This window comes from Rhinolophus hipposideros (genome assembly GCF_964194185.1).
Source record: "Rhinolophus hipposideros genome assembly, chromosome: 8".
NCBI classification, from domain to species: domain Eukaryota; kingdom Metazoa; phylum Chordata; class Mammalia; order Chiroptera; family Rhinolophidae; genus Rhinolophus; species Rhinolophus hipposideros.
Window position 1 is genome coordinate 79,759,293 of NC_138054.1, and position 27,100 is coordinate 79,786,392.

The 27,100-nt window shown below is 52.6% G+C and overlaps 2 protein-coding genes across 11 annotated transcripts in view; both read left to right on the forward strand.

Moving 5' to 3' along the window:
* ASAP3 (ArfGAP with SH3 domain, ankyrin repeat and PH domain 3) overlaps positions 1 to 22,378 on the forward strand; it is a 43,899-nt gene extending 21,521 nt beyond the window's left edge. The window contains exons 2-26 of one of the 5 annotated variants that reach the window (XM_081056385.1): positions 2,068 to 2,140; positions 2,236 to 2,381; positions 3,834 to 3,908; positions 4,938 to 4,987; positions 10,262 to 10,411; positions 10,627 to 10,738; positions 10,974 to 11,059; positions 11,522 to 11,597; positions 11,778 to 11,864; positions 12,027 to 12,142; positions 13,052 to 13,121; positions 13,451 to 13,538; positions 14,620 to 14,668; positions 14,777 to 14,967; positions 15,057 to 15,190; positions 15,407 to 15,501; positions 15,727 to 15,904; positions 16,874 to 16,959; positions 17,128 to 17,243; positions 17,805 to 17,872; positions 17,965 to 18,072; positions 18,202 to 18,397; positions 19,232 to 19,457; positions 20,028 to 20,118; positions 21,038 to 22,378. In XM_081056385.1, the coding sequence (XP_080912511.1) occupies positions 2,068 to 2,140; positions 2,236 to 2,381; positions 3,834 to 3,908; positions 4,938 to 4,987; positions 10,262 to 10,411; positions 10,627 to 10,738; positions 10,974 to 11,059; positions 11,522 to 11,597; positions 11,778 to 11,864; positions 12,027 to 12,142; positions 13,052 to 13,121; positions 13,451 to 13,538; positions 14,620 to 14,668; positions 14,777 to 14,967; positions 15,057 to 15,190; positions 15,407 to 15,501; positions 15,727 to 15,904; positions 16,874 to 16,959; positions 17,128 to 17,243; positions 17,805 to 17,872; positions 17,965 to 18,072; positions 18,202 to 18,397; positions 19,232 to 19,457; positions 20,028 to 20,118; positions 21,038 to 21,112 (2,742 nt within the window). In that variant the 3' untranslated portion in view covers positions 21,113 to 22,378. The remainder of the gene's footprint in view (positions 1 to 2,067; positions 2,141 to 2,235; positions 2,382 to 3,833; positions 3,909 to 4,937; positions 4,988 to 10,261; positions 10,412 to 10,626; positions 10,739 to 10,973; positions 11,060 to 11,521; positions 11,598 to 11,777; positions 11,865 to 12,026; positions 12,143 to 13,051; positions 13,122 to 13,450; positions 13,539 to 14,619; positions 14,669 to 14,776; positions 14,968 to 15,056; positions 15,191 to 15,406; positions 15,502 to 15,726; positions 15,905 to 16,873; positions 16,960 to 17,127; positions 17,244 to 17,804; positions 17,873 to 17,964; positions 18,073 to 18,201; positions 18,398 to 19,231; positions 19,458 to 20,027; positions 20,119 to 21,037) is intronic. The other 4 variants (XM_081056386.1, XM_081056388.1, XM_081056389.1 and 1 more) reach the window with 4 other exon arrangements.
* A 2,477-nt stretch (positions 22,379 to 24,855) lies between these two features.
* Positions 24,856 to 27,100, forward strand: part of TCEA3 (transcription elongation factor A3) — a 36,310-nt gene continuing 34,065 nt past the window's right edge. For 3 of the 6 annotated variants that reach the window (XR_013993721.1, XR_013993722.1, XM_081055045.1), the window contains exon 1: positions 25,392 to 25,666. Coding sequence is in view for 4 of the 6 variants with exons in the window: in XM_081055045.1 (XP_080911171.1) it covers positions 25,598 to 25,666 (69 nt within the window). In the remaining 2 variants the exon portion in view is untranslated. Of the gene's footprint in view, positions 24,891 to 25,391; positions 25,667 to 26,273; positions 26,448 to 27,100 lie in introns of those variants that run through there. The other 3 variants (XM_081055046.1, XM_081055043.1, XM_081055044.1) reach the window with 3 other exon arrangements.

Genomic DNA, 27,100 nt, shown 5'->3' on the forward strand with positions numbered 1-27,100 from the left:
TTGGTCAATCAACTCTGGCTAGCATAAACAAGGTGGCAAGGGTCCACCTATAGAAGGGAGGGGGGCCATTTTCAGAGAAAAGGTGTCACAAGATGAGAAGACTCCCCAAAAGGTATCTAGAGCGTGGACATAGTCCTCTCAGATTCATGCCTTAGGACTTTGCAAACCATCATTTATTTAGGTAAACAACTTTGAGCACCTTCTGTATGCTAGGCACATGGATCTGCCTTTTAGGGAGTTTTCTAAATCTCTTTGTAATTTGTTCATATCTTTAACCTACACTATCTTTTGGAGTGAAATTATAGCTCCTTAATTTAATCACTTCTTATCTTTCCCTTTTCAAGTTTCAAGGTGGGGATCAAGGGCTTTGGTGAACATGTGTTTCCCCACCTGGATCTCTGGGAACTGTAGCGCGGTCTGTGTTCTCTCCCCTTATCTTTGTTTCTCCCATAAGAAGTGTCTCAGTTTTTAGGCTGATTCAAATATCAACCTCCCTAATTCCTTGACTTTCTTTCTTCAGCCCTGGAATGGGCCTCCACTGGTCCCAAACATGGAAGTATCTCAAGGTCATATCTCAAGGAGGATATTAGGTTTCAAATCCATATAGGAAAGGATCCAGAATTTGATGGACCTCTTTATCATCATCATCATCATCATCATCATCATCAGCTGCTGATAATGATCACAGGGACTGTTCTTTAAGGACATACTATGCTCAGCCCCATGCATCATCTCACACAAAATAATCTTCATAACAACCCTGACAGGTGGGCATTATTTCCTTCATTTTACAGATAGCTGTTTAGGAAGCTCCGAGAGAATAGGCAACTTGTCCAAGGTCACAGAGCATCTGGGCAGGGGAGCTGGGCTTCAAAACCAGACCTCCTCCGTCCAGAGGCTTCCCAGAACACTCCACGTGGCCTCCGAGGTCTGCCTGCCCTGTGTATGTCCTCCTGTGAGCGTCGTTTAGAATCTTTGTAGGTACCAATCCAAGTGTGTTTGCTAACTCTTGTCGCATTAAAGTAACTCTTTGGAGATGAAACTCTGACCCCATTTTAGTCACTGGACAAACAGGTGGGGCTGGGGTCAGGGTGGGGCCATGGTATGTGGGTGGAGCCCTGTCAGCTCTGCTTCCCGCCCACTGTTTGACTCTGGGCACGGCCCTGCCTCTCGGCCTTAGTTTCCTCATCGGTGGCTCTGTGGGCCCTTTGCAGCCCTAACGTTCTATGACATTCCATGTTAACTATGTATTTCATAATGGCTTCTTGAGGTTCGCAGCCTCCATACCCCACTGAAAGAGGGGTACGTCTGGGAGGTTTCCATGAGGCTGAGTCCACCTGGGGCATGGGAGGCCTGCTTCTCGCCATCGTCGCGTCTGGCCTTGCCAGCAGTTTGCTGTTTGTTCTGCAGTTCCTGGGCTTTGGGGTTGTCTGATGTCATCCCACAATTCTCTCCACTGGGGGTTGAGTGTGTCCCTCTGCCCTCTCTCACCTCATCGCCCATCTGTGGAATCCTGCCTCTGCCTCCTCCTCACGTGGCTGTTTATTGAGCCTGGGATTTGGGGAACAAACTGTGTCTTTAAGAATGTAGAGATGTCCGTGTTCTCTCCTCTGGTCGTTTGCTAAGCATTTTGTACACGTCCATCAAGTCATTAGTTCTCTCAGCAACTCCGGAAGTGCATAGTATCATCCCCATTATGCAGATGAGGCACCCACGGCTCAGAGAACTTAACAGATTTGTCTAGGCTGACACGCTAGTTAGTACCAGAGCCAAGCTTCTAGCCAGGGCTGGCATACCCCACTGCGCCACGTGCTGTGGAATCGCTACGTTTACTTGGCCTGCACTGGGGTCGGCGAGAAGTCTGTGGCCCTCCTGGAGTGCTGTGACTGGACTATGGTTCACGCGTGGTCTGGGTGGAAGAAGGTGGTCTGTTATGTTTGGAGAAGGGTGTGGGGGTACCCTCTGGAGGAAACTCTTAGCGTGTGTTTGGAGGGAGGGATCGTGGAATGAGGCACCCCCCCCCCCCCCGCTGAGCACCCCTGAACCTCTGTCCGCGTTTGCTTCCAGAGTCTGGAAGGAGACCAGGCCATCCTGCAGAAAATAAAGAAGGCTGTGCGGGCGATCCACAGCTCTGGCCTTGGTGAGTGAGTCTGCTTGATGTCCACCCTGGCCAGGCAGCCCCTTCCCCAGGCCCAGCCTGGAGCTAACTCCGAGCTCCCTTCCCTACCTTCACAGGCCATGTGGAGAATGAGGAGCAGTACCGAGAGGCCGTAGAGTCCTTAGGCAATAGCCACCTGTCCCAAAACAGTCATGAGCTGTCCACCGGCTTCCTGAACTTGGCCGTGTTCACCCGTGAAGTGGCTGCACTCTTCAAGAATCTGGTGAGGCCCCTGTTCCTTTCTCAACTAGCCCCTAGCCTAGGCTCAGGGTAAATCCAGTAGGCTTAAGAACCTGACAAGGAAAGGCTTAGTTTCCACCTTTCTCTAGGATTGCTCTTGACCTCTAGTGTCCTTTGACCTCTGACCCATGACTTGAGGTCCCTATCCAGTTTTGACCTACTTTTTGCATTCTTCTTCCTCTCTGACTTCTTGCCCACGTCTTCTCTCTGTCACTCGCCCTCCTCTTTGTCTTCTGTGGTGATTTCCCTGGAGCAGTGAGGGTGGGGGTGGGGGGTGTCTCACAGTGGGGCAGAGTCCCACACCAGGGAGGGCTGCCTGGAGGAGGTTTGGGAGAAGGGAGGGCAGACTCTGGGGTTCCTGTGTTTGCTCCACAGCCTCTCCTCTTTGTCCTGTTTTCCCAAGCGCATCTGCTTTGTCCTCAAAGCCTAGAACCTGCCTTGCCTCTGCAAGCCTCTCAGCTCCTGCATGAGGGCCCAGTGGCCTCAGGCTCCATCCTGAGATTGCCTTTTCCCCTGTCCTCCGAGTCCTCATCGTGAGGCCATCCAAGATACAAGCTCTTTCCGTGTTCAGGCCTGGTTCCCGGTAACTCACGTGTGCTAACTCATTTAATCCTGGAGCACAGCTCGGTGGGGTTGGTTTCACTATTGTCCCCACTTCACAGGCTAGGAAACTAGGACACGAGGTTAAGCATCTTGTCTGAGGTGATACAGATGGATTTGAACCCAGGTTGTCTGGCTCCAGCATCTTGAGCATAAGCCTGGCTGTACCTCCTCCCAGGAAAGCCTCTCTCCCTCCAGGCTTCCTTGGACTGGTTTGATGGCTCCTTCTTTCTCTTAGTTTCTCTCTGTCTCTACTTAATGGGCAAGATAAAATGGCCCAGCAGGCCGAGGTTCACATCTTACCAGAAGAAATACAACGTCTTTCTCCCACAACTTTGGCAGAAAAGTCCCAGGAAGATCTAATTGGCTGGCTTGGGTCATGTGGCTGTTCCTTATCCAAGCACTATAGCCCGAAGATGGGGTACTCTGGTCAGCTCTGACTCCTGTGTTCACACCATGTGCCCACAGGGAAAGGGTTCCCCACATTAACGGTGAGACAACAAACTAGCCAGACAAAAACAACAGGCGAGCACTACAGGGGGACTGCAGAGAGTCAGAGGGGAGGGAGGGTGCTCCTAGCAAAAGAACAGGCATGGGACTGGCCGTGATGTTCCCGGGTCATGAGGAGCTGAGGCTGAGTTAGTCAGGGGAGGGTAGCAGCTTTTATGGGAGACCAACTCCGCCACTTCCTTCTACCCTGCCACCTTCTCATCTTTCTCTCCCCTGCCTCCTTGACCCCCAGCCTTTGTCTCGTGATGCTTCCCTGTACCCGAGCCCCTTGGGGCTGGACAGACAGTCACATAAGGTGGGGTGTGGGGGTCTCTGCTTTTTCCAGGTTCAGAACCTGAACAACATCGTCTCTTTCCCCCTGGACAGTTTGTTGAAGGGGCAGCTGAGGGACGGGCGACAGGTAAGTTTCCATGTGTGGGGGTACCCAGAGGTGGTGGGATGAAGCAAGAAAGAGGTGGACAGGAGACCACAGGGGAGGCCAAGAGAGGCTGGCACAGTGGGGGTCTGACTCCATATTTCTGACCCTCGGAGGGTGGGAGGAACTGGCCCTGGGGTCAGCCTAGGATGGCTGACCTACTGTCTGGCAGGGCCCTTATGTGAAAGAGCTCGTGGAATTCTTACCACCCTGTGTGGTGGTTTCCCTAGGGACTATCATCCCATTTCGCAGCTGAGGAAATCGAGGCTCAGAGAGCTTAGTAACTTGCTTACAGTTTACACAGCTAGTCAATGGAGGAGCCAGTGTGGGATCCCAACAGCCGACTCCCATGCTTTGCTGCTCACTTTGCACCTGGCAGCGCCTGGCTCGAGGCAGAGTAGAGCTCACAGAAGGGAACGAATAATCTCCCTGGGAAGCCTGCCCCAGAAGGCCCAGGGGAGGAGCTGTCCTCCCCCCAGAGGCTTCCTTTCCTGCCCTAGGCTGGACACCAGACTGGGAACCACCCAAACCAGACAGGCAGGCTTTTTCACCTGACTGACTGGGGCACCTTGGAAGTCAGCACTGTTCTGAAGGGTGTGCGCAGCCAGGCCCAGACAAACTAGGCCAGGGACCAGCCGTCGCACTGGCTTGCTGTGTGGCCTTGGGTTGACTTCTTAGCCTCTCTGTGCATGTGTTCCTCTACCTGTACCCTTCCTGTTGAGAGGATGATCTAATACCAGGCAGAGAAAACAGTGGGATAAAATTAGGGAAGGGTCTGACCTTCATACCCCTATACTTATCCTCATGGTCATCTTCTGAGGGAGGCAATTCAGGGCAGACTCCCCAAATCTCCCCACAGGTTTGCAGTTCGGGCTATGGGAGCAGGGGTTGTTGGAGTAAGGCTCTTAGCAGCATAGGGAAGCACGCAGGCAGGATCCCCTAAGATAGCAAAGTGGACTGTTGATTCCAGACCCCAAGCACCCCTTTAGGCAAATTGTTCTTTTTAAACCACAGGATTCCAAAAAACAGCTGGAGAAGGCGTGGAAGGACTATGAAGCCAAAATGTAAGTGGCTGAGGCCCGGGTGGTTTGTCCAGAAAAGTGATGTTTATGTTGCCGTAGGAGGCTGGATTCGGGAAGAAACTAAATGCTGCCAGGACATGTTGCCCAAAAGTGCATGACATGTCACTCTCTAAAGGCGTTTACAGGGATGGTTTATGCCCAGGCCTGATGGACGACTGGGGGCTGGGCCACGAGACCACCAAAGGGGAGCTATTGTGAAGCGACCCCGAGATGCTGCTCTCAGAGACCCATCTGCTTGGTGGTGTCAGACATAGCAGAGATGGAGAAGAGCTACGACCGTTTACTGAACATCTCCATATGCTGCTCACTTAACCCTCACAATCATCCAGTCCTGTGAGGGAGATGTAGTATCCCAATTAACAGAGGAGGAATTGGAGAGGTTAAATAACTTGCCCAAGGCCACACACCTAGGCAGAGGCAGAACTGGTGTTCATGCTCCTCGATTGTGTTTTTGCAACACGAGGTGGTATCTGTAAACATTTAGTTGGACAGAGAGAAGGAAAGGGATTGGATGTGATACTCCCAAAGACATGGGGAAGGAAGGAGTCTCAGGCTCCCAGTGACCAACTGCCCCTGAGCAGAGGCGGGCTGTGCAAGTCCCAGCCCAGCCCTCTGCCAGGCCCATTGTGCTTCAGAGCACTGTTTGCTCTTCTTTGTAAATCTTTCTTCTCTTGTATTTTGCAAAAGCAGTACATGTTCATTAGAATAACTTAGAAAATATGAAGTGAAAAAAAAAATTAATCATCCTTAGATGAGGATTAGGGTCATGTGGTGAATATCTAGTACTTCACTGTGGTTTCCTTTTTTTTTTTTTTTTTTTTTTAACATGGTGTGCGTGGCCCAGTAATTTTATTGCTTAAAAAGAGGCGAGAGTTAGGGGGGAACTACTACCAAAAACTAGGAGGAAAATCTTTAATTTCCAAGACCAAAGTATTAACATCTGTCTAGCCAGTTTTCTGTATATAAAGAAATATTTTTACAAAACCGAGATCGTAATAATCATGCTGTTTGGTAATCTTTTTTTCTTACTTAAAAATATATTGTGACCATCTCTCTACACCATTACGTATTCTTATATAACGTAGCTTAAATGGGTGTACACTGTGCCGGCAAATGCGTAATCCACAATGTATTTCATCCACCAAAGATTTAGCAAACTAAATCTTTGCTCCCACCCATAATTATCTCTGTAGTGTCAATTCCAAGAAATAGATCCTGGAGTTTTATTGTTCCCAGGGTGCCCAGGGCCATGGGGACCTCCCCGAGTCTGAAGGAAGGCCAGAATTTCTCCCTCTACCAGCGCAGTGTGGCCATGGGTGTGGGAGCTGCGATGGGCGTGGTCATCTGCTGCCTTAAGAGGCCCAGGGAGAGGTGTGGATATGGAGGATACCTGTCTCTTTAAGATTTGATGTGGGTCACATGACCTTCATCTTCCTGAGTTACCCTCACTAACGGTAAACCCTTAGCCTTGTGGGACATCATCTACCAAATGGAAAGAATAAACTCTACCCTGCTGACCTTCCCCAAGCAGCTCTGCTTTTACCAGATTTATATATTGAGCTTGCCTGTAAGGTTTCATCTAAAGAAAAGACCCTGTGTGATTGATGGGGAAAGGGTCATGGCTGGGGTTATTCAGTGAGTTATCAAGGGGGCCTGGACTAGAACTCAAAGCTTCTGAGTCCAGTGGTCTTCCTGCTTTGCTCCAGGGTCTCCTGGCTCCTGCCATGCATGTTACATGGGTTGAGCTACATGTCCTGGCACAGGTATCTGTGTGCATGCCTTTTCGTGAGGGCTCCAGATACAGCTAGATATTGATGAGCCATGAATTTATGTAATTCCATGTCATTCTTACCAAACCAGTCCTGGCAGCAGCTGGAAGGGCGCAGGGCCCTGATAGCATCTGATACCACCAGAAGTCTCATCCCTGAGTTGTTCATATAGGAGGAGGGTTCCCCTCTCCACCTGGGCTGCTGAGAAAGGCATCTCAAGCCCTGTGCAGGGGCCACGTTTATCTAGGCGGTTCCATGTGCAGCTCTGTTTCCTCATCTGAAAAATGGGGCCAGTCATACTTTGCAGGGTTGACGTGGGGATGAAATAAGTGCAGGGTATATAAAGTATCTGGCACTGCAGTTCATCAAGTATCCACTGGCCATCTTCCTGATCCAGAACTGGGACCAGAATAACACAGCAAGGGGCCGAGAAGCAGGAGCCCAGACCTCTGCTGCCAGCACTTCCCCTGGCCAGCTTGGGATCTTGGGCAATCACTTCCCTTGTCTGGGTCTCAGCTTAATCATCTGTAAAATAGTTCCTGACCATGATCTATTAGAAAAGACACTGCAACTGTCACCAGCTGGGGAAACCAGGCAGGGAAGGAGGGATGGAACAAATCTGAGCACCATGTTGGTTACCAGTGCTGTCCCCAGGGCACTAGCATCGAACAGACCTGGGTTCAAATCCTGCTCTACCACTTAACATACTTAGACAAGTGACTTATTATCTCAGCCTCAGGCTCCTCATCTGGAAAATGGGGTAATGATCCCTGCCTCACAGGGTTATTGCTTTAGTGTGTGAAGGGTCTAGCAGAATGCCCAGCACAAAAATTAGTGCTTAAAAAGAATAATTAGTAATAATAGCAGCTTATACTTAAGAGCTTCCTTTGTACCAGGCACTGCGATCAGCTGTTTACATCTGTTATCAGATTTATCCCCCTTGGCAGGGAAAGGTGCTGCTTTATCCCCAATTTATAGTAAGTACGTAGTGAGGAAAAAAACACCACCACAATATCTGCCTTCGTGGATCCCACGGGTTTGTAAACGAGAAGAGAGTTGGGTTAGCAAATAATGGAAACACAAAGTAATAGTGCCATATGACAGTAACAGCACAGAGGTGACAGAAAAGGCAGGTAGTTTTGTTTGGGTACAGGGCAGGATGGTTGGAACTGAGGGACAGAGCTATGGTAATTCACAAAGCCATGACTAGTACTTTACAGCTTATCTTCATCCTGAGCTAACTACCTTCCGTCCTTTAATCTCTACTAGGCCCTGTATTATACATGTTAAATAAGTAAATAAGGAAGTACCCTATGCTGGAAAAAAAAAAGATCTAAAACAATCACCAATAGTTATTACTATAATCATCAGTATCATTAGCATCATAATCCTACCATTTATTGAGGACTGTACTAAATGTTTCCCATGCAATTACATCATCTGAGAACTAGACAGTATTAGTCTCATTTTTCCCTCCCTCCTTCCCCCCCCACACTCCGGTTAAAGCTGTTGTTTCTCAGTCTAGTTGTGTAGAACACAGCTCCCTGGCCCATGCTGGTATTAGGAGCCTTGCGCTCCCCCTGGATGAGGCAGTCGGTCGCCAGCTCACAGCAGCTCTCGCCAGCTGCTGGCCACTCATGCTGGCTGCTGGCCACCAGCCGCTCATGGCAGCACACAGTAGCCCACAACAGCCCGCAGCAGCCTACGCCAACCTCCAGCTGCTCACGGCAGCCCAGCTCCAGGGAGAGCCGTTGTTCACAATCTTATAGCTGTAGAGGGCGCAGCTCATGTGGGAATCGAACCGGCATTAGGAGCACCATGCTCCAACCACCTGAGCTACCAGGCCAGCCCTAGTCTCGTTTTTGCAATGGAGAAATTGAAGCTTAGAAAGATGTATAAAGGCTAAGTAAGTGAGGGAGCCGCCATTCAAATCCAGAATGCACGTTTCTAGTGTCTGTACTGCACTGTGGCTTCCTTTCTGTCCATTTACTCTGGAGCAGACATCTTTCCATGCCAGGATATATAGATCCCCCTCTTCCTTTTTAACAGCTTCATAGTATTCCTATATTAGGGACATAGCGTAATTAATTTAACTACTTCCTATTGATAGACACTTAGCTTATTTTTCATTTTTCACTATTGAGAGATATAGTAACAGTGTATACTTGGGAGAGTCCCCTGCCCCCTCCCAGCTGCTCTCCCACTCAGTCTCCTGCCATCCTTAGCAAGCTGGCTTGTCCCAGCCATTGCCTTCTCTATCTGCTGCTCATCTTCAGATCCCAAAAGAAGTATCTGCCCTGATCCCCAGGCCCGGTTCACAGAGCCAGTCCTCACCCCAACTCCACAAACCACCCTGCCCAAACTCCCCCATGGAATGAAACATAACCACTTAGGAGAAAAGCTTTAAAAAAATAAATCTTCAGAACCCCTCTCTGGAGCAGTAATTCTCACCCAGGTGAGTTTGCAACCCCATCCTTTCCCCCAGGAGATGGTCTCTGGTTGTCACAACTGGGGAGATTGGTATCTCCTGGCTAGCAGTCGGAGATCCTGCTAAACAACCTACATTAACAAGACAGCCCCACCACCAGGAATTGTCTGGTCAAAATGTCTGTACTTCCAAGGTTGAAAAACCGCCCTGAGGACAGATTCTGAGTATAAACATGGTCCCAGAGGTCTGGCCTCAGTAAAGCCTGGAGCTTGAGAGCCATCAGGGAGCCAAGAATTCATTCTAGGCCATTGCTTCCTCAATTTATAGATGGAAAACTGAGACCTGGGAGGGCCTATAATTATAATAGCTGCGGTGTCTTCTGTGTGCTAAGTCTTTTACGTACTTGATCTCATCTGGGTACAGATAAGGGTCCCCATTTTCCAGATGAGGAGACCAAGGCTCAAAGAGGGGAACTAATGCAGCTTGTAATGTATCCCCATGTCTGTCTTCTCTGCTCAGGGCTGGCACCCAATGCAGAGCAGAACTGTTAAGTGAGATGTCTCTATCTGGGATCTGTGGTCACATGCACCAGCCTCAGATGTGGACATACTCTCCTTCCGGGGAGTGGGTGGTCTCCTGAGTGTGGGATTTCCAGGAAACCACGTACACACAGTTCCACCCATCCCCAAAGAGAGAAAGCAGCCACCCCTCGAGATCTGCGGGGGGAAGGCCCAGGTTACTCTGAGTTACAAGGATGGGAAGTGCTTTCTGTCTTCATTTACAAGGAAAAGAACAAAGGTTTTCTAAGCTTTAACTGGGAAGCTCCATGGCTCAGAAGGATGAAAGCACCGTGTGGTCTTCTAACCCCCATGGTCCTAAATCCCTCCCAGCAAAATCAGAAGTGGTCACCCCAGCTCCCACCTGGCCTTTATCTGAACCCATCACCTCCCTGCATAAAAAACTTCAAATCCTTCCAATTGCTCTTGGGATAAAGACCAAGACCCTTGACAAGGTCTGAATTAGGCCCTGCGTGGTCTGTCCCCTCTTTACCTCACCTAGAACCACTTTCCTCTCCATCTCGGCTCGCGACCCCTCCTGCCTCCAACCGTCACATGCTCTGACCCTCCTACGAAGCCCTAGCTTCCTCCAAGGCAACTTCTCAGTCTTCAGATCCCAGCTCAAACATCACTTCCTGAGCAGCCAGAAAAGGTTGTGTTCCCAATCTTACTCTCCCATCATTCTCCTCATGGCCTGTGGATTCTCTGAACCTGCCTGGTTTGCCATTTTACCCCAGCCTCACCACACCGCTGGCACACAGGAGGGCCCCCTCACTCTGGTGTGCCTGTGGCGAGGAGCATGGAGGGATGTGGGACATGAATGGGGCTGGCAGGAGTTGTTCAGGCCTCTCTTTCCTTGGGGTCTAGGGCCAGGCTGGAGAAGGAGAGGGACCGGGCTAGGGTGACAGGAGGGAGCCCTGGGGAGGTGGCCCAGGACACACAGAGAGAGCGGCGGGTCTTCCAGCTGCACATGTGTGAGGTAAGGGGTGCTCCAGGGGGAGGGTGGGTAGGATGTGTCTTCCTGTCTGTGTCTCCTTAACCCTCAGGCCCTAGTCACAGGCTCAGCTCAGGTCCCGGCCAGATGGCCCTTGGGAGGTCACCAGGTTCAGTCATGGCCAAGAGGATCAGCTTGGGAGGGGGACTGCAGCCCCTTGTCCCCAGGATTCAGCTTCTGCTCACATGGCACATCTTGCCCTGCCCTTCCCCTCCCCCAGTATCTGCTCAAAGCTGGGGAGAGCCAGATGAAGCAAGGTCCTGATTTTCTGCAGAGCCTCATCAAGTTCTTCCACGCGCAGCACAAGTAGGTTTCGCCCCATGTCCCCACCCTACCCCCACGCTCCTCGTCCCTTAACCCTTCAGGCAACACAGAACAAGGCCCATGCCCAGGGTCTGGCAGACCCTCAAGGACTCTGGCATGTCTGTATATTGTTGGTAATGCTTTTTACAGCTCTCCTTTACTGAGCACTCTCCATGTGTCAGGTACTAAGCACTTTACTCACTTGACCTCACTCAACGCCCCCAACATCCCTGTGATCAGGGATTGTTATTATCCCCATTTTGCAGATGAGAAAACTGAGGCCAGATTTACTAAGATCACACAGCTAGTAAGTGGGATCTGGACCCAGACACTCTAAATCCAGAGGGCCTGTTCTTGACCATCTGACTATACTGCCCAGTAATCCTTAGAGCACCTTCTCCCATACTTCTTGCTTTTCTCATTTTCATTTCTCTCTGGTCCCTTGTTTGGCCTCGCACCTCTCAGCTTTTTCCAAGATGGCTGGAAGGCTGCTCAGAGCCTGTCCCCCTTCATCGAGAAGCTGGCAGCCTCGGTACACGCCGTAAGTTGGGCCTCACCCTTTGGCATGTAGTCAAGCCCCCTGTCTTTCCGGGAGAATCTGAGGTGTGGAAGAGCTGGCTCCTGCCCAGAGAGTGAGGCCCCTGCCCTGCTACTCTGGGTCTGGGCTCTGTACTTGGCACATCTGCTGGTTGATGACAAGGTCCTGCCCTCTGTACCATAGCTACGGCAAGCCCAGGAGGAAGAGCTGCAGAAGTTGACCCAGCTCCGGGACTCCCTCCGAGGAACACTGCAGCTCGAGAGCAGAGAGGTGAGCCCCTGAATCACCCCAGGAGGAAGGCCTTCCCCCAAGACCCACCATGGAGGGGGGAAGGAAGGAAGACCCCACAGGGTCCCCTTGAGAAGTCTTCCTGAGTGAGACCGCTGCAGAACGGGACTCTTCCCACCCTGAGGTCCCCTTTGCATGTCTGAGGAACAGGAGAATCTGAGCCGGAAGAACTCAGGAGGTGGCTACAGCATCCACCAGCATCAAGGCAACAAGCAGTTTGGGACCGAGAAGGTGGGCTTTCTATACAAGAAAAGTGATGGGTAAGTGACTTGGAGAGCTTAAGTAATTTGCCCAAAGCCACACAGCCAGTAAATGACAGGGTTGGGGTTGCTGTCCAAAGAGATTGTTTTTGTCACTTCTGTAGACCCTGAGGGTTCCAGGACCCTCCACTCTGGCAATGCAAAATCATCACAATCCTGGGCACAGGAACTAAGAGTCACTGGTTGTCCTTCACTTGAAGAAGAAGAATGGCAGCAGCTAATACTTTCTGAGCACTCATTACGCCTTGGATAGTCTCCATTCCCTCACCCCTAACCTCTACAATATACTGAATATGCCTGAAAAGGAAAATATTGCCTGTGCCTTGCTTCCTGGTAGAAAACAATCAGTCTGTGAAATTCAAAGGCCCTTAGGGGTTTTGTTCATGTTTCTAATCAATTTTTATCAGAGAAGAATAACTCTGTTAAACCAATTAATATTTACCTCTTACAGAAGTGTTAATTAGCTTTGGAGCATGGATTTACTCATTGTATTTTGGGGGACTTGGTATTTATCTTGTTTTGTCGTTAACCGTAATTCGTCTGTTGTGGTCACAAGCCTGTTCTGCCTCTCACATGAGGAGCTTACTAAGGTTGGAAGCTGTGTCTTCTCCATCAGACTAGAAGCTCTCAGGGGGTCAAGGTCACATGGTCTCCTTTAGAATAAGGATTCCCAAAGAGTGAGGCTGTTTCCCCATCAGACTGGGAACTTCCTAAGGGCAGAGTTGTGTCTCCTTCCTCAGAAGTGAGCCCCAGAAAGTAGGGGGTGTAGGGATCAGGGTATGGAAGAGGTAAAGAGGTGTGGCTGGGAGTCATACAGATGGGCCACGGACCTGGTCCAGGACTGTTTTCTGATATAGGGGAATTACGTGTAAGCCTCGGTCACTGTTTCTCTATCCCTCTGGGCCCTAGAATTCGAAGAGTCTGGCAGAAAAGGAAGTGTGGAGTCAAGTACGGCTGCCTGACCATCTCACACAGCACGGTGAGGCCTGAAGGGGTGGGGGATCTCAGAGCAAGATGGTTTCCCTCTCCTCCTGGTGTTCTGAACAGACAAGTGTCAAGCCTTCTCTCTAAGAATAGCTCCCAAACCTAGATCCAGGTTGCTGGAGACCCCCTGTGGAGGGAAGACTAGGACCCAAAGCGCCCAACTTAGTCTGGGCCCACACTCCACATCCTTGAGATGCTGGAAGAGGGAAGCCATAAACTGGAACCAGATTATTATGCCCATTTAATAGATGGGGAAACAGAGGCCTAAGAATTGGGGAGGCCCAAAGGGTAACATGTACATTCTATACCCTCAACTTCCCACAGATAAACCGGCCCCCCGTGAAGCTGACCCTGCTGACATGTCAAGTGAGGCCAAACTCTGAGGAGAAAAAGTGCTTTGATTTGGTGACCCGTGAGTAGTCCCTGCCCTTCCCCCACAACTGCCCAGGGCTTCTCTAAGAGACTTGTCAGCTCCTCGGAGCCTATAATTTAGGAGCCTGTGTCCAATTCCACCCTTGCTTATCAAACAGCTGCTATCGCAGGCAAAAGACTCCTTAGACACTCTCTGTAAAACATATTTGAATGGATTTGGAGATTTGGCATTTGGAATTGTTATTACTTTACAATGTTCACTTTTCCTCCTTTGGAGCCTTGGGTTGCCAGGCTTTCCTGGGGGCTGAGAAGGACCTAGGTCTCATCCTCAGGGAGCCCTCTCTGGCAGGAATGTAATGTGGGGACCCAGGACTGTAAGATGAGGGGGAGTGTCCATCTTACAGAAGCGAGGTACAGATGTAGCACCATCAAAGATTAAAGAGAAAGACCTGCCCTGTTATGGGGAATCAGGAAGACTGCTCGGAGGAGAGAGCATTTGAGGTTAGCCTTGAAGGACACAGGAAGTAGAGCATGGGGAGGGCATTTCAGGAGACAGAACTGGCATGAGGAAAGGCATGGAAACAGGAGAGTGGATCTGGCCAGTTTGGCCAGAGTGCGGAGTTCACATAAAAGTAGTGGGAGCTGTGGCGTGGGAATGCCTCTTAAAGGTTTGGACCTTATTTCCTGGCAGTAGGAAACCAAGGAGGGGGGGCAGTCTTGGAGCAGGAGAGTGGTGTGGTTAGAGCAGAACCTTAGGCACAGCAATCTAGCAGCTGTGCACGCTGCGGGTAGCGGGAAAGATGGGGAGCAGGGAGGCCAGACAGGAGGTGGGGTGGCAACAGTAGGTTCAGAGGATATCCTGCGTCTGAGCTGGGTAGGTCCTGTGTCCTGGGAGACCTCCCCTGACCCTGGAGCACTAGCTTTACATAGAGAGTCTTGCCGGGATCCTGCTTCGTAGGTGACTTCTGAGAAACAGCCCCCTCTGCTGGCCACTGTCATTACCACCCTGGCCCCACAGGAACAAAAGCTCCATGTGGACCCAGCGGTTTGGGTGAGGGATCCCTGGGCCCAGGGAAGGCCAGGAGGACTTCTGTGGGCCAGATCTCCTCCTTTCCCGACAGACAACAGGACATACCACTTCCAGGCTGAGGACGAACATGAGTGTGAGGCGTGAGTGTCCCCCCATGACCAGCCTGGGGGTGGGAGCCGGGGAGCCTGATGGACAGGACCCCACCGCTGTGGATATCATCCTGATGTCACCCCATACTCTCTCTGCAGGTGGGTGTCAGTGCTGCAGAACAGCAAGGACGAAGCCTTGAGCAGCGCCTTCCTCGGGGAGCCCAGCAGCTGCCCGGGGTCCTGGGGGGGCGCCGGGCTGGACGGGGAGCCCCAGGACATCACCAAGCTGCTCATCGCGGAGGTGAAGAGCAGGCCTGGGAATGGCCAGTGCTGCGACTGCGGGGCTGCAGGTTTGGGACCAGTGGGGCCTGGGCGAGGAGGGAGGTAGAAGTGGAGGGGAGGGCCCACATCTCCAGGCACTAGCTGCCATCCTTTGCAGACCCCACGTGGCTCAGCACCAACCTGGGTGTGCTCACCTGCATCCAGTGCTCGGGCGTCCACCGCGAGCTGGGCGTGCGCTTCTCGCGTATGCAGTCCCTCACCTTGGACCTGCTGGGCCCCTCCGAGTTGTTGGTGAGGGCAGGGTGGGGACAGAGGGGATTCGGGGGTGGGGCTTGGGCAAACTGGCTTAGCCAGAGTTTGTGGGAGCGAGTGGGGCGGAGCCGAGGTGGGTGGGATCCAGGCAAGCCAGAAGAGGGGATGTTCAGGACAGGGCCTCTGGGGACTCAGTCCTCCAGGGGCACTGTCCTGACCTCCCAGTCTCACACCACCACTTTCCCGCCGCTCCAGTTGGCCTTAAACATCGGAAACACGCGCTTCAATGAGGTCATGGAGGCCCAGCTGCCCTCACACGGCTGTCCTAAACCCTCAGCTGAGAGTGACATGTAAGAGGATTCTCAGCTGGAGGGCGTCTGGCTGGGGGATTCTGCTTCTCCAGCTGCCAAGGTCTCAGAAGGATCCCGGACCAGAAATCTGGGAAGAGGGGAGCCTCAGATCTGGAGGAGTCCAGGGCAGGTTCTGGAGAAAGGGAGATCCGTACCTCTCGTAGGATGGTTCCAGGGGTCCGCTGGGTGGCAACTGTTTGCTCTGTTTGCGGTTGTCTTTGGCAGGAGCACCCGCAGGGACTACATCGTGGCCAAGTATGTAGAACGTAGGTTTGCCCGGCGGTCCACGCCCGAGCCGCAGAGACTCTGGACCGCCATTTGCAACCGGGACCTGCTGTCAGTACTGGAGGCCTTCGCCAATGGGCAGGACTTTGGACAGCCACTGCCCGGGCCTGACGGCCAGGTGAGAACCCCCCCAAGTGCCACTTATAACCCACCCGAACCCGCATACTCCTTCATACTTCTCCAGGACCAGCTATCACTCCCCTCTGCCCACCTCTGACATCTATTCAAACCCCACCCCTCAGAGGGATAAATGGAAGAGAGCACAAGCTCAGTCAAGTAGACTTGAGCCAGAATCTTGGCTCTGTTTTTTCCTAGCTGTGTGACCTAGAGCAGGTTGCTTAACTTCTCTGAGTTTCATTTTCTCATCTGTAAAACAGGTTAATGATAGCACCCACAGTGTTGAAGTGAAAATTAAGTCATATATGGAAAGGGCCTGGTGCATAATATGGGTGCAACAAATTGTTAGTATCTTTTATTTTCCTTGATAACCTTAGAAATGGGTGAAGGTGAGTCAGATTAGAGCAGGGAAGGCCATTGTATGACTTTTCTAGTAACAAACATCATGAGAACTAGGGGGGTGGGGATGCAGAGGGGAGGATATCAGAGACATTTGAAAGATTAAACCAACAGGAGTTGCCGATTGTTTGGACATCCAAAATTGGATGTCATGTCTTTGGGCTGTCTGTCTTTGTGGGGCCATCCAGTGGGCAGTGAGAGTGCAGTATGTAGAGGAGTAAGAATTTGAAATGGCCTACAGGGGTGATAGCTGAAAGCATGGGGTTAGCTGGGATCCTGGACGGCCATGAGAGAGGATCAGAGAGAGGAGACGCCCAGGGCCAAGAACCACTTTTGAGAAACATCGTCTACTGGGGACAAGAGGAGCCAGAACCATTCAAGGAAGAGATGAAGGAATGTTCTTTCACCCTCCTCCCAGACATGAGGTTCCATCCATTCAGGCTCATCTCTCAGGGGTTCCGACAGCTTCATATCTGGAGGTGTTAAGGAGCAGCAAGAGTTCAAGAGGGTAACACTGAGTTGGGGGCAGGTAAATTGGGGGAAACTCAGAGGTGTGTGGATGTGTCTTCAGGCACCTGGAGAGCTTGCCCTGCACGTGGCTGTCAGAGTCGCCAACCAGGCCTCCCTGCCTCTGGTGGATTTCATCATCCAGAATGGGTGAGAACCTCCCTGCCATCTATCCGTCTGTATCCTCACACTGCCCCCCTTGCCTTGCTCTTCTCCTGCTCTCTTCCCTCCCCTCCCCTCCTCTTCTCTTTTTACCCCTGACATTGACCCCTTGACCTATCTGTTCCCCATCCATGCTCCCTGACCACACACTCTCAGCGGTCACCCGGATGCCAAGGCTGCTGATGGGAACAGCGCTTTGCACTACGCTGCTCTCTACAACCAACCCGACTGCCTCAAGCTGCTGCTGAAGGGGAGAGCTTCCGTTGGCGCAGGTGGGACTCGACTACCCCTCCTGTGGCACTTTTGCCTTTTTCCCAGACAGAACGCACTGGTCAAAAGCATGGACTTTGCACACAGGCTTGGGTCCTAGTCCTGGCTTTTGCCTCTGACCACCTCTGTGACTGTGGGGTTTGTCTGTTCAGCTCTTGAACCTCATCTTCCTCATCTGTAAAATGGGGATAATACCACTGATCTAGTAGTCCTGCTAAGAGGGTAAAATAAAACATTGTTTCTGAAAGTATTAACCAACTCAACATTAGCTGAACCTTAATAACAGTGGTTATGATAGCCACCATTTACTGTTTAATATGTGCCTGGTAATGTGCCAAGTGTTTCACAACAACCTAGTCAGGTAGTTACAGTATCATACTCATTTTATAGATGAGAAAAATTAAGGCCCAGAGAGGTTAAGGCTCTTGTCCAAGGTCACACAGCCAGGAAGTAGCAGAGCCAGGATTCAAACCCAGACAATCCGATTTCAGAGCCTCATCTAAACCTCTAAGCTGTAATGCTGCTTTGAGTCTAACTGTGTCCTCTGACTTTAACCCTCACAGTGAATGAAGCAGGAGAAACAGCTTTGGACGTAGCCAGGAAGAAGCAGCACAAGGAGTGTGAGGACCTGGTGAGCTCTAGGGAAGGGGTGTAGCCCCTGTTCCCCGCTCTCTCTCCACTGAGCTCTGACGCTCTGAACTGCCAAGGCTTTGTTTTTGGCAGCTGGAGCAGGCCCAGGCTGGGGCGCTGGCCTTCCCTCTGCATGTGGACTACTCCTGGGGAATTGCCACAGAGCCTGGCTCTGACAGTGAGGAGGATGAGGACGAGAAGGTGGGTCCCAGCCCCTGCCTTTCTGGCCTCTAGAGAGCAGAAGGAAAGAGCCAGATTGGACCTGGTGGGGGGAGGGGCAGGGTTGAACTAGAACCATCTGTCTTCCCTCCCACACGTCTGCCCCAGCAGCGCTGCCCTCTGAAGCCCCAAGCCCAGGTCCGCTGGGCCAGTGGGAGGATGGACATCAGCAACAAGACCTATGAGACCATCACCAGCTTGGGCCCAACTGCCATTCAGAGCCAGAGTGAGGATTGCCCCCCACCACTGCCGGTCAAAAACCCTTCTCGGACCATGGTCCAAGGCCGTGCAGGACATGCCAGCGGAGGTATGGCTGGCTGCTCAGAAAAATGCTCGTCATGCCATTCATTGGAGGCCTGCTGTGTGTGAGGGCACTGAGCTCAGAGGACATGTGTTAGTTCATGTTATGTCGCCCTCACCATCGCCTGTCAGGCAGGGGTGATCAGCTCCCCCTTACAGCTACAGGAACAGAGAGGTTAAGTAACTTGCCCAAGATCCCACAGCTCATGAGTCCCTGATGTGGGATTCAAACCCAGTTCTGTCTTATTCCAAATGTTGCTTCACTTAGATAAAAAGAGACAGCAGCATTTACTGAGCATCCATGGTGTCTTGAGACCTTTGGGGGCTACTGAGACACAGTCACGAGTGGGGGAGATAAAAACCGGAATGCAATCCCTTCTGCTATGAGGCACAGTGGAATATGAAATGGACATCTCAAAAGGACAGGGACTTGGAGTATTTTGTTGACTACTATTTCTCCAGCACGTAGCACAGAATCGTTTATTGAATGAATGAACAGACTTGTTCTGGGAGGGACCAGGTCCACTGGGGCTAGAAGGTGGTTTAGGGAGGCTTCCTGGTAGGGATAGCGTCTGAACTGAGCCTGAGGGGTGAGCAGGAGAGTCCAGACTGGGGAGAAGGTGTGAGCAGGAGCAAAACGGTGTACCACTGGCCCTGGCTGTGGTGAACAAGTGCCGTGGGTGGGAGACTGCAGGATAATGGGGAAGAGTGGAAGAAGAGGGCTGGAGAGGTAGATGGGGCGTAGGAAGCGGGGAGAGAACCATGATAGATCCTAGGGGCCAAAGACGGATTTGAAACTGAGCAGAGTGATAAGAACAGTGTTTATCATTTCTGATTCCAGATCATTCTGAAGTCCCCAGCCTGAACTCAGAGCCTCCCGAGGCCACTGAGAGCCTGGGCAGTCCAGCCTCCTCCTCTTCCAGCCTCACAAGTCCTGTGGAATCTGGAGGTGCCAGCCAGTCCCCACCCAGCTCTGAAGAGGGCCTCTGGGAGCCCCCAGGCACCTCCCGACCCTGCCTGACATCTGGAACCACCCCTGCGGAGATGTATCCCCCCGTCAGGTTCAGGTGGGTGAGAGCCCAGCTGTGCAACCTGGGCAAGTGTCCTGACCTCTCTGAGCATACATTTGTTTCCCAGTCTCTAAATGGTACCTGCCCAAAGACTGGGACACCTTCCAGCTCTGAGGCCCATGACTAATGCAGAAATGCCAGACCTTAAGTGGAGGCCGATTGGACCCCTCTCCCCTTCACACACCTGCTTCCAAGTCTGGCCTGGAAAGCTGGGTAGGAGTCTGGAACCCAGACTGCTGAAGTTGGAGTAGAGGCTTAGCCCCACCTGTGTGGCTTGTTTTAGAGACCGTCAGTAGGGTCTTGACTCTGTCCACACCTCTAACCCAGTCTTCCCTTGCTGCAAACCCTTTCAGTGTGGAGTTTGGGGAGTAGACATGGAAAAACTCCCAGTGTTGTCTGGGAGTCAGTTCCAGGCCTCTGGGACCTGTGATGGACCAGCCTGGGGGCCTTGTGGACACTACCTACCCGTCCTGAGCCCCCAGCCTTACTCCACACCCGAGCCCTTTCTCCCCACTCTGAGGGGCTCTCTGGACACGGGGATCACATTGGCCTTCCCCTGCCTTCCAGCTCTGAGAGCACGCGCTCCTATCGGCGGGGGGCCCGGAGCCTGGAAGACGGTGCCTCGACGAGGCAACCTCTACCCAAAAGGAACATGACGGTAGGTAGGAACTCAGGACTGTGGTTTGAGGGGAGATGGCAGGGTACCTGGGAGGTAGAGTTGGTTAAGAGTGGGCACATTGGGATGAGAGGCCTCTCCCCATGATTAGCGTACACATCATGTCTAGGGGGCCCCAGTTTGACCAGTCCCTGTCCTACTGCTCCCCCTCCCCCACTCCAGCCCAGGACGGGTGAGGCTGGGGCAGCCCAGGCCTTGAGGGATGGCAGAGGTGATGAGCCCCAAGCTCTGGCGGCTCCCAGGGGAGGAAGAGCAAAGCTGTGTCAGGCAGGCCGGTTGCTCAGAGAAGGACTTGCCTCTGCAGTAGTGGCAGCATTCGGGTGGCTGTGTAGCCCTCGGTTTGCCCCTTCTACAGGAGTCTCCAGGAATCTACTGAGACGGCCAGCTCCCAATCAGACAGGAAGTGCCTATATTTAGTTGAGAAACCTGGGAGTGACCAAAGGACAGTAGTGCCTGCCTGGAGGTAGATGAAAGTATCCCCACAACGGAAGAAGCCTCCTCTGTTCCTTTTTCCCCTGGGGATTCCTCAGGGATGGCAGTAGTTATCTGTGTTGGGAGTGGGGGATGACAGAGGCAGGAGCTGGGTCTCTCTGGGGGATTGTCACCCTCAGTTCATCCAAGTCAGGCACCAAGCACAAATTTGTGTCTGCAAACAGGTATCCATCACCCAGCATTTAGTTGATGCCTGTCGTTGAAACATGTATGATGAGAGGAGCCCCGGCTTTCAAATGAGGAGGCCTTGGGCAAGTGTCTTCACTTCTTCAAGCCTCAGTTTCATTGTCTATAAAATGGGGATACTTTCATCTACCTCCACATTAGGATATAATTTCATCAGTATAGCACAGTTGTGAAACTGAGATAAACAGCTGGTATATAACAATTTTCTTCCTTCTCTCCCCAGACTAGCCTCACTGAAGGAGAGGGCTCAAGAACTGGGGTTCTCCCAGCAAGTTCTGTGCAGCTTTTGCAAGACTAGCTCCTGCTGGCCCTTGCATGCCTGAATCACCCCTACGCTGGACGCCAATGTTCAGAGCTAGGACTTGAGCCCACAGAACTGGGGAGCTGAGGCATTCATTTCCTTGGGTCTTGCTGTCTCTGTCCCCGGTGCCTCTGTGGCTGGCCTTCCTCCCTGTCATGGGCCCAATGTCCCTGCCAAGGACACTGGGCCCTTCCATGTTAGGGCCGATGGCAGTTCTCTCCCCTCTGTCTCGTTACCCACAGGGGACCAGAGAGCCCTATGGCTGGATCTGAGTGACCCTGAACTAGCTTCAGCTGCAGAATTCTCAATCCCACATCACACCAGGACTGTGTTTCTTCCATCGGTCTGGGGCTCAACGAGAGTCGGACTTTCATCATTCTCCATATCCAGACCAAGGATTCTGCCAGAATAGGGACCATCTTTTTGACCATTCATTTATCTAGTATTCCTTTACTGAATTCTGGCTCTATGTCCAGACCTGTGCTAGATGCCACATTAGGTCCTGCAGATGTGGTCCCTTGCTGGTCCCAAGGGTTGGACTTGGGAATAAGCAGGGCCGGTGGTTCTGGGCTCAGGGGCAGACTGACAAGCAGCTGGTTTATACCTGTATGACACGGCAGTTGTCTGCAGCCCATATCCATTCTGGTTGGTCAGTGCCCATTCTGTACTGGCTTTTAACGAAACATTCTGCATATCACTGCTTTTGAAGGACAGCACAGCCTTCCCGGGACCTCTACTGTATTCCCCAGCCAGGAAGCAGAGTAGGACTCACCCTCCCACCCCCCGCCCCGCCTGCTCTCCTTGACTTAGCAGGAAGGAAAGGAATGGTCGCGGATGATGGATTCACTTTTCTCCTCTTTCTCTTGGTTAACTCAGGAGACTTCCAGTCTCAGGGAGGAAGGGCCAAGAAAGTAGAAAGGAGAGTGATAGGTTCTGCTTCCCAGTGCCAGAAATTCCACCCTGGCTTTGAGCTCCCGATTAGAAAACAGATCCACCCAAGTCACCATCAGTCTCTAACATCTCAGCTTTACAGTCGCTGGGTGCTGGGCCCTGGCAGGGATGGGCCAGGCCAAATGGGAGGCCAGAGGGTACCAGTGGCCAACATAGCAGTCTTGCCCAGAGGCTGGGCTGTTACCCTGGAGACCTGACTGCTCTGTGATCCCCAGACACAAGATTGTCTTTTGAGCCCCAGTGTCTGGTTTTGTTCATCTCAGACTTGTTCTTTCACTCATCTCTAATAAAAGATTTTTGTGTGTGTGAGTAAATTCCAGTGGTTTTATTTACATGATCTGAAGAGCAAGAGGAAAGGGGAGGGCATCTTAGGGCTTGGAATTCTTTCCCTGGACCCTGTAAGGGAGACAGTCTGGTGTGGAGCCGTGGTTTGCAACCAGGGGCGATTTTGCCCGAAGGGACACTTGGCAATGTAGAAACATTTCTTTTTGTTGTTCCCAACAGGAAGATGCTACTGGCAGCTAGTGGCCAGCGGGAAGGGGTGCTGCCAAACGTCTTACAATACGCAGCAGGTCAGTCCCCCATAACAATGAATGAGCTCATCTAAAAGGTTAATGGTGCCATGGTTCAGAAACCTGGTGTGGAGGAAAGAGCACTGGACTAGGAGTCTGGAGACCTACAGTTTAGCGCTGCCACAGTTCCTGTCTTAATTGCATTTCCCCTGAGACAGGTATTTGGGGGCAAGTAGTTTATTTGTGAGATGGTCCCAGGAAGCATAGTGAGGGAGAAGGGAAGTGAAACAGAGAGATCAAGAAGCAATAAGGGTGTGTTAATGAGGGGCTACCACATGAGCACCTAGGGCTTATTCTGTTGGGGAGTTTGAAGGACCATACTGATTAGAAAGAACATACCTTCAAGTTGTCCCACTGAGAGTGAAGAAATCGGTCTCTTTACCACCAACTCTGGTCTCCTGTTGTTTGGAAGGCTCTTTCCTGGGGATGTCAATTCCCAAGTACTTCCAAGCTGCGCGAAGCCCTTAGAGATGTGGGAAGATGTCAGAGGTGTGTGCATCCAGGAATTGTCTGCAGGTGACTTGCAGGGAGGACAGGTAGGCAGAGGAGGTATGGTAGGTACCAACGGTGTCTGATATGGTTTGAGCAGTGCGACCGTGGGCCTCGCTGGGCCTCAGTCTTGCCATCAGCACAATGAACAGATTGGACTCATTTTCTTAGGGTCCTTTGAGCCCTGATGATGTAGAAGTCTTGGCTTCTTTTGTTGTCAGACAACTCAGTGGGAATGTGTGGAAGTTTGAGGAAAATTTAAAAAGTTGTTTTTTTCTTTTCCCTCCCCTCTTTCCGTCCCCCCGCCCCCAGGCCATGCTTATGAGCCTTGCGCTCCCTTTAGTCAGTGGCCAGTTGCCGGTCATGGGTGGACCGCTCATAGCAGCTCTCGCCCGGCCGCTAACGCTGGCCACCGTCATGGCGGCACTCAGTACCCGGTGGCAGCACTGGGCAGCCCAAGGCAGCCCAGCTCCAGGGAGAGCTGTTGTTCACAATCTTAGCTGTAGAGGGCGCAGCTCACTGGTCCATGTGGGAATTGAACTGGCGACCTTGGGGTTAGGAGCACAGCACTCCAGCCACTGGGCCAGCTCCCCTCGCCCCAATTTTTTTTTTTTTAAGGCAATCCTAAGAAACTGCAGACAGCAGTTCTTTCAACCTAGAGGGGCTTGCCTGGGGAATGGCCAAGAGACCCACCAAATCCCAAACCGTTAAAACCTAACCGCCTAAAAGTGGCCTACAATGCTTTGTGTGGTGGAGCCCCACCCACCTCTGATTTTCTGCCTCTTTTCTCCCCACACTCCTCTCACCTCTGTGCAGTAGCCACGCTGATTTTTCAGTTCCTCCAACCCTGACATGCCAAACACCCTCCCATCCCTAAGCTTCACACATTCAGAACTCCAGGAGGACTGTTTTGTTCCTCTCTGGATGCCCAGGGCTAGAATGGCCCAGCACATAGTAGTTGCTCAATAAATATATGTTGAATGAATGAATGTTTCCTCCTCTCTTCCCTTCCTCATCTCCCCAACTCCCACTCTGCACTTCCGCCCAAAGTTTAGACTTCATTTTTTCAGAGGAGATGACACCCCAACTGGTCTTCTCAAGTCCTTCAGGTATCCTCCTCTTCTTACTGACCCTCACCACAGTTGTGATAATATAGAATTGATTGTGTCCATATTTGTTCAAGGCTTCTCTTGCCCAGAGACCGACGCTCAACACGTATTTGTTGAATGAATGGAAAACCTCATTTCTTCCTACCTTGGTCTCAGGTCACACAGCAGCAGTTAGAAGCCTGATGAGTCCATACCACAGTGTCTCTGTGACCTGGCTGGGGTTCTCTGAGGTTCTCAGAAAAATCTGGGGATTTTGCTGGATGCCCCAAGCCGTAGCTCCTCACGCTGTGTACTCTGTGGACCATTTTTCATGCCTCCCCTCCATGTCCCTAAGCACCCTGCCCTCTCCCTCCACCCCAGAAAGATCATTTTCTGTCAATTAAACGTACTTGTTTAGGAAGGCACGTGGTCTGCTGGGGATCCTTGGAAAGTCCTATCTCAGGAACACAAATGTGTGCACAGCGATGGGAGCACAATTCCGTTTCCTCCCTTCCACCCAAGATGACCCAGACTCCATCCCAGGGAAGACGCAGTACCCTAACTTTGCATAGAGGGCGCCCATGCACCTGGATTATTATTTTCTCAAAGTTTGGTGCATTTAAGAATCTCCCGAGCCCTCACTATTCAGAATGCAGGCCTGGGACGGCAGCACCGGTACGTAGCTCTCGAGGACCTGGTTAGAAATGCATAATCTCTAACGAAATAGACGGAAACAGAGGGTCTGGATACGGGTGCTACAGGCTGCGCGCACGAATGAGTGAGCACAGGGAAGGCAGAGTTGGCTTGAATGATCGTGTACAAAACTGGGATCCGAGTCCACCAAGTTGCCTCCACTTGGGCACAAGTCACGGAGCTAAGTCTGCCCGCCCTGAGCTTCAGCGGTTCAGAGACGCGGGAGCCCTGAACTCTCCTCGGAGCTCCCGGGACACCCTTAGGCACCCACGACAGCCTCTTCTGTCCGGACGACAGACTCCTCGCTCGCCGATAGCCCTGCTCGCCAAATCTCCCTTCAGTCCCCGGTCCCCCGGGAAGGGCTAGAGGACACGGTTCTCTCTCAGCCTGGTCCCGCTCCGGAGGCCCGACCCGCGGGCTCCGGCAATCTGCCCTGGCGAGTCCTTGAAGTCTATATTTAGTGCACGCCACCCCTCCCCCCATGTCGGAGGCAGGCCGACCGGGGTGGGGGATGCGGGGGGGGGGGGGAGAGCCCCGCCCCCGCCAGGCGTGTGGGTGTGTGTGTGTATGTATGTGTGGTGTGTTTGCGGCCCGCGCGGGTTGCACACCCTCCGCCTCTGCGCCTCGTCCCCTAGGCCAAGCTGCTGCTGCCCCTGCGCCCCTCGCCCCGCCGGGCGTTGTAGGCCAGCATGGGCCAGGAAGAGGAGCTGCTGAGGATCGCCAAAAAGCTGGAGAAGATGGTGGCCAGGAAAAACACGGTGAGGCTGCAGAGTTTGGGCCACAACCCCCGCCCCCGGGAGGCGCGGCGCGGGCGAGCCCTGGAGTCCCGGGGGCGCGTGCTGGCGCGGCACCCAGGAGGCGCGGGCTGAACTCACGACCCAAGGGAGGTGCGGCTGGTGCAGGGCTCAGCGCCCCTTGGGGACTGTTGGGCACCCCCGAGTGGATGTGTGCATGGCTCGGGACGCCGGGGGAATCGTGTGGGCCACGAAGACGAGACTTGTGCTCGTCCCTCTGGATGCTTAGGGTCCAGGGGCCCCGGGGTAGCTTGTGCAGGGCCCAGGAAAGAGAATGAAGAGACCAGGACCTGGAAAAGGACTTTTGGAGTCCCGGGACGCACGACGTGTGCAAAGTCAGGGGAGTGGCGGCGACTGCGGGCGGAGGGGGGGGGCGGACTGGGGAAACAAAATCCCGGTGGCTCCAGAAGGGGCAAAGAAACTTGAGCTGATGAGAGGTGCTGAGCCGCGTCTACCCCGCACCCGGGAGTGGATCTGGGAGAGAGGAGTGATAGACCGCGGACTCCGCGACCCCACAGCTTGGGGCGCCAGGAGCGGTTCTGTTTGCAATTTTCCCTTTATTTGGCCGCAGGGTGGAGCCCGCGCTGGCTGGGGCCGAACAGGTGCGGGGCAGCCGCAGCCCTCGCGGCCCGCGGGGCGGGGGGAGAGGGACCGGCTGAAGGCCTGGCCTTTGTGCACGAACCCGGAGCTTGACCGCAATCAGTGCTGGCGTCGCAACCTGCGGGTCCAGGAGCCCCGAGCGCAGGTCGACTTGAAGTTAATGTTTGATCCTTCGCGTGATCTTTGCCTCATGCTGGTGCCTCAGGGTTTCCAGGCCAGAGCAAACTTGGCCTTGGGTCAGGGAAGGTCCTGAGCACACCTGGGAAGGGAAAAGAAGGGAGGTTAGAGGGCGTGTCCCCCCTCCCCTCGTCTCGCTCTGTCCCTCCTCCTCCACCATCCATAGCCCTTTCCTGGAGCAGGACTTGTTTCCAGGACATTCTGTGACCCAAGGAGTTTGGGAAAGGGATAGACCCTAAGGGAGGTTTTAGAGCAGGGAAGAGGGAAGGGTCTCTGGAGTGTCAGGAAGCTCTAGTGTGGACAGGAGCAGAAATGAATTGGTGTTAATATAAAGGCCAGAGCCTCAGTCTCTCCATCTGTAAGAAGGAGATGAGACACCTACCTCCTGGGAAGGAGTGTCACTGGGTTTTTGTCCCAGTGGCGGTGGTAAGAGGGAAAGAGATGTAAAACTCTTAGTAGTAGGACTTGGAATGGTGCTGGCTAAGAGTTAGAGAATGAAACCTGCTTTTGCACAGCCAGATGAAACAGAAACCTGCAGAGTGCTGGCAGCTTCTCCCAGCCCCCACCTACCCCCATTCCCGGATCCTCTAAAATCAGTGAAACTGAGCCTCAAGTAATGAG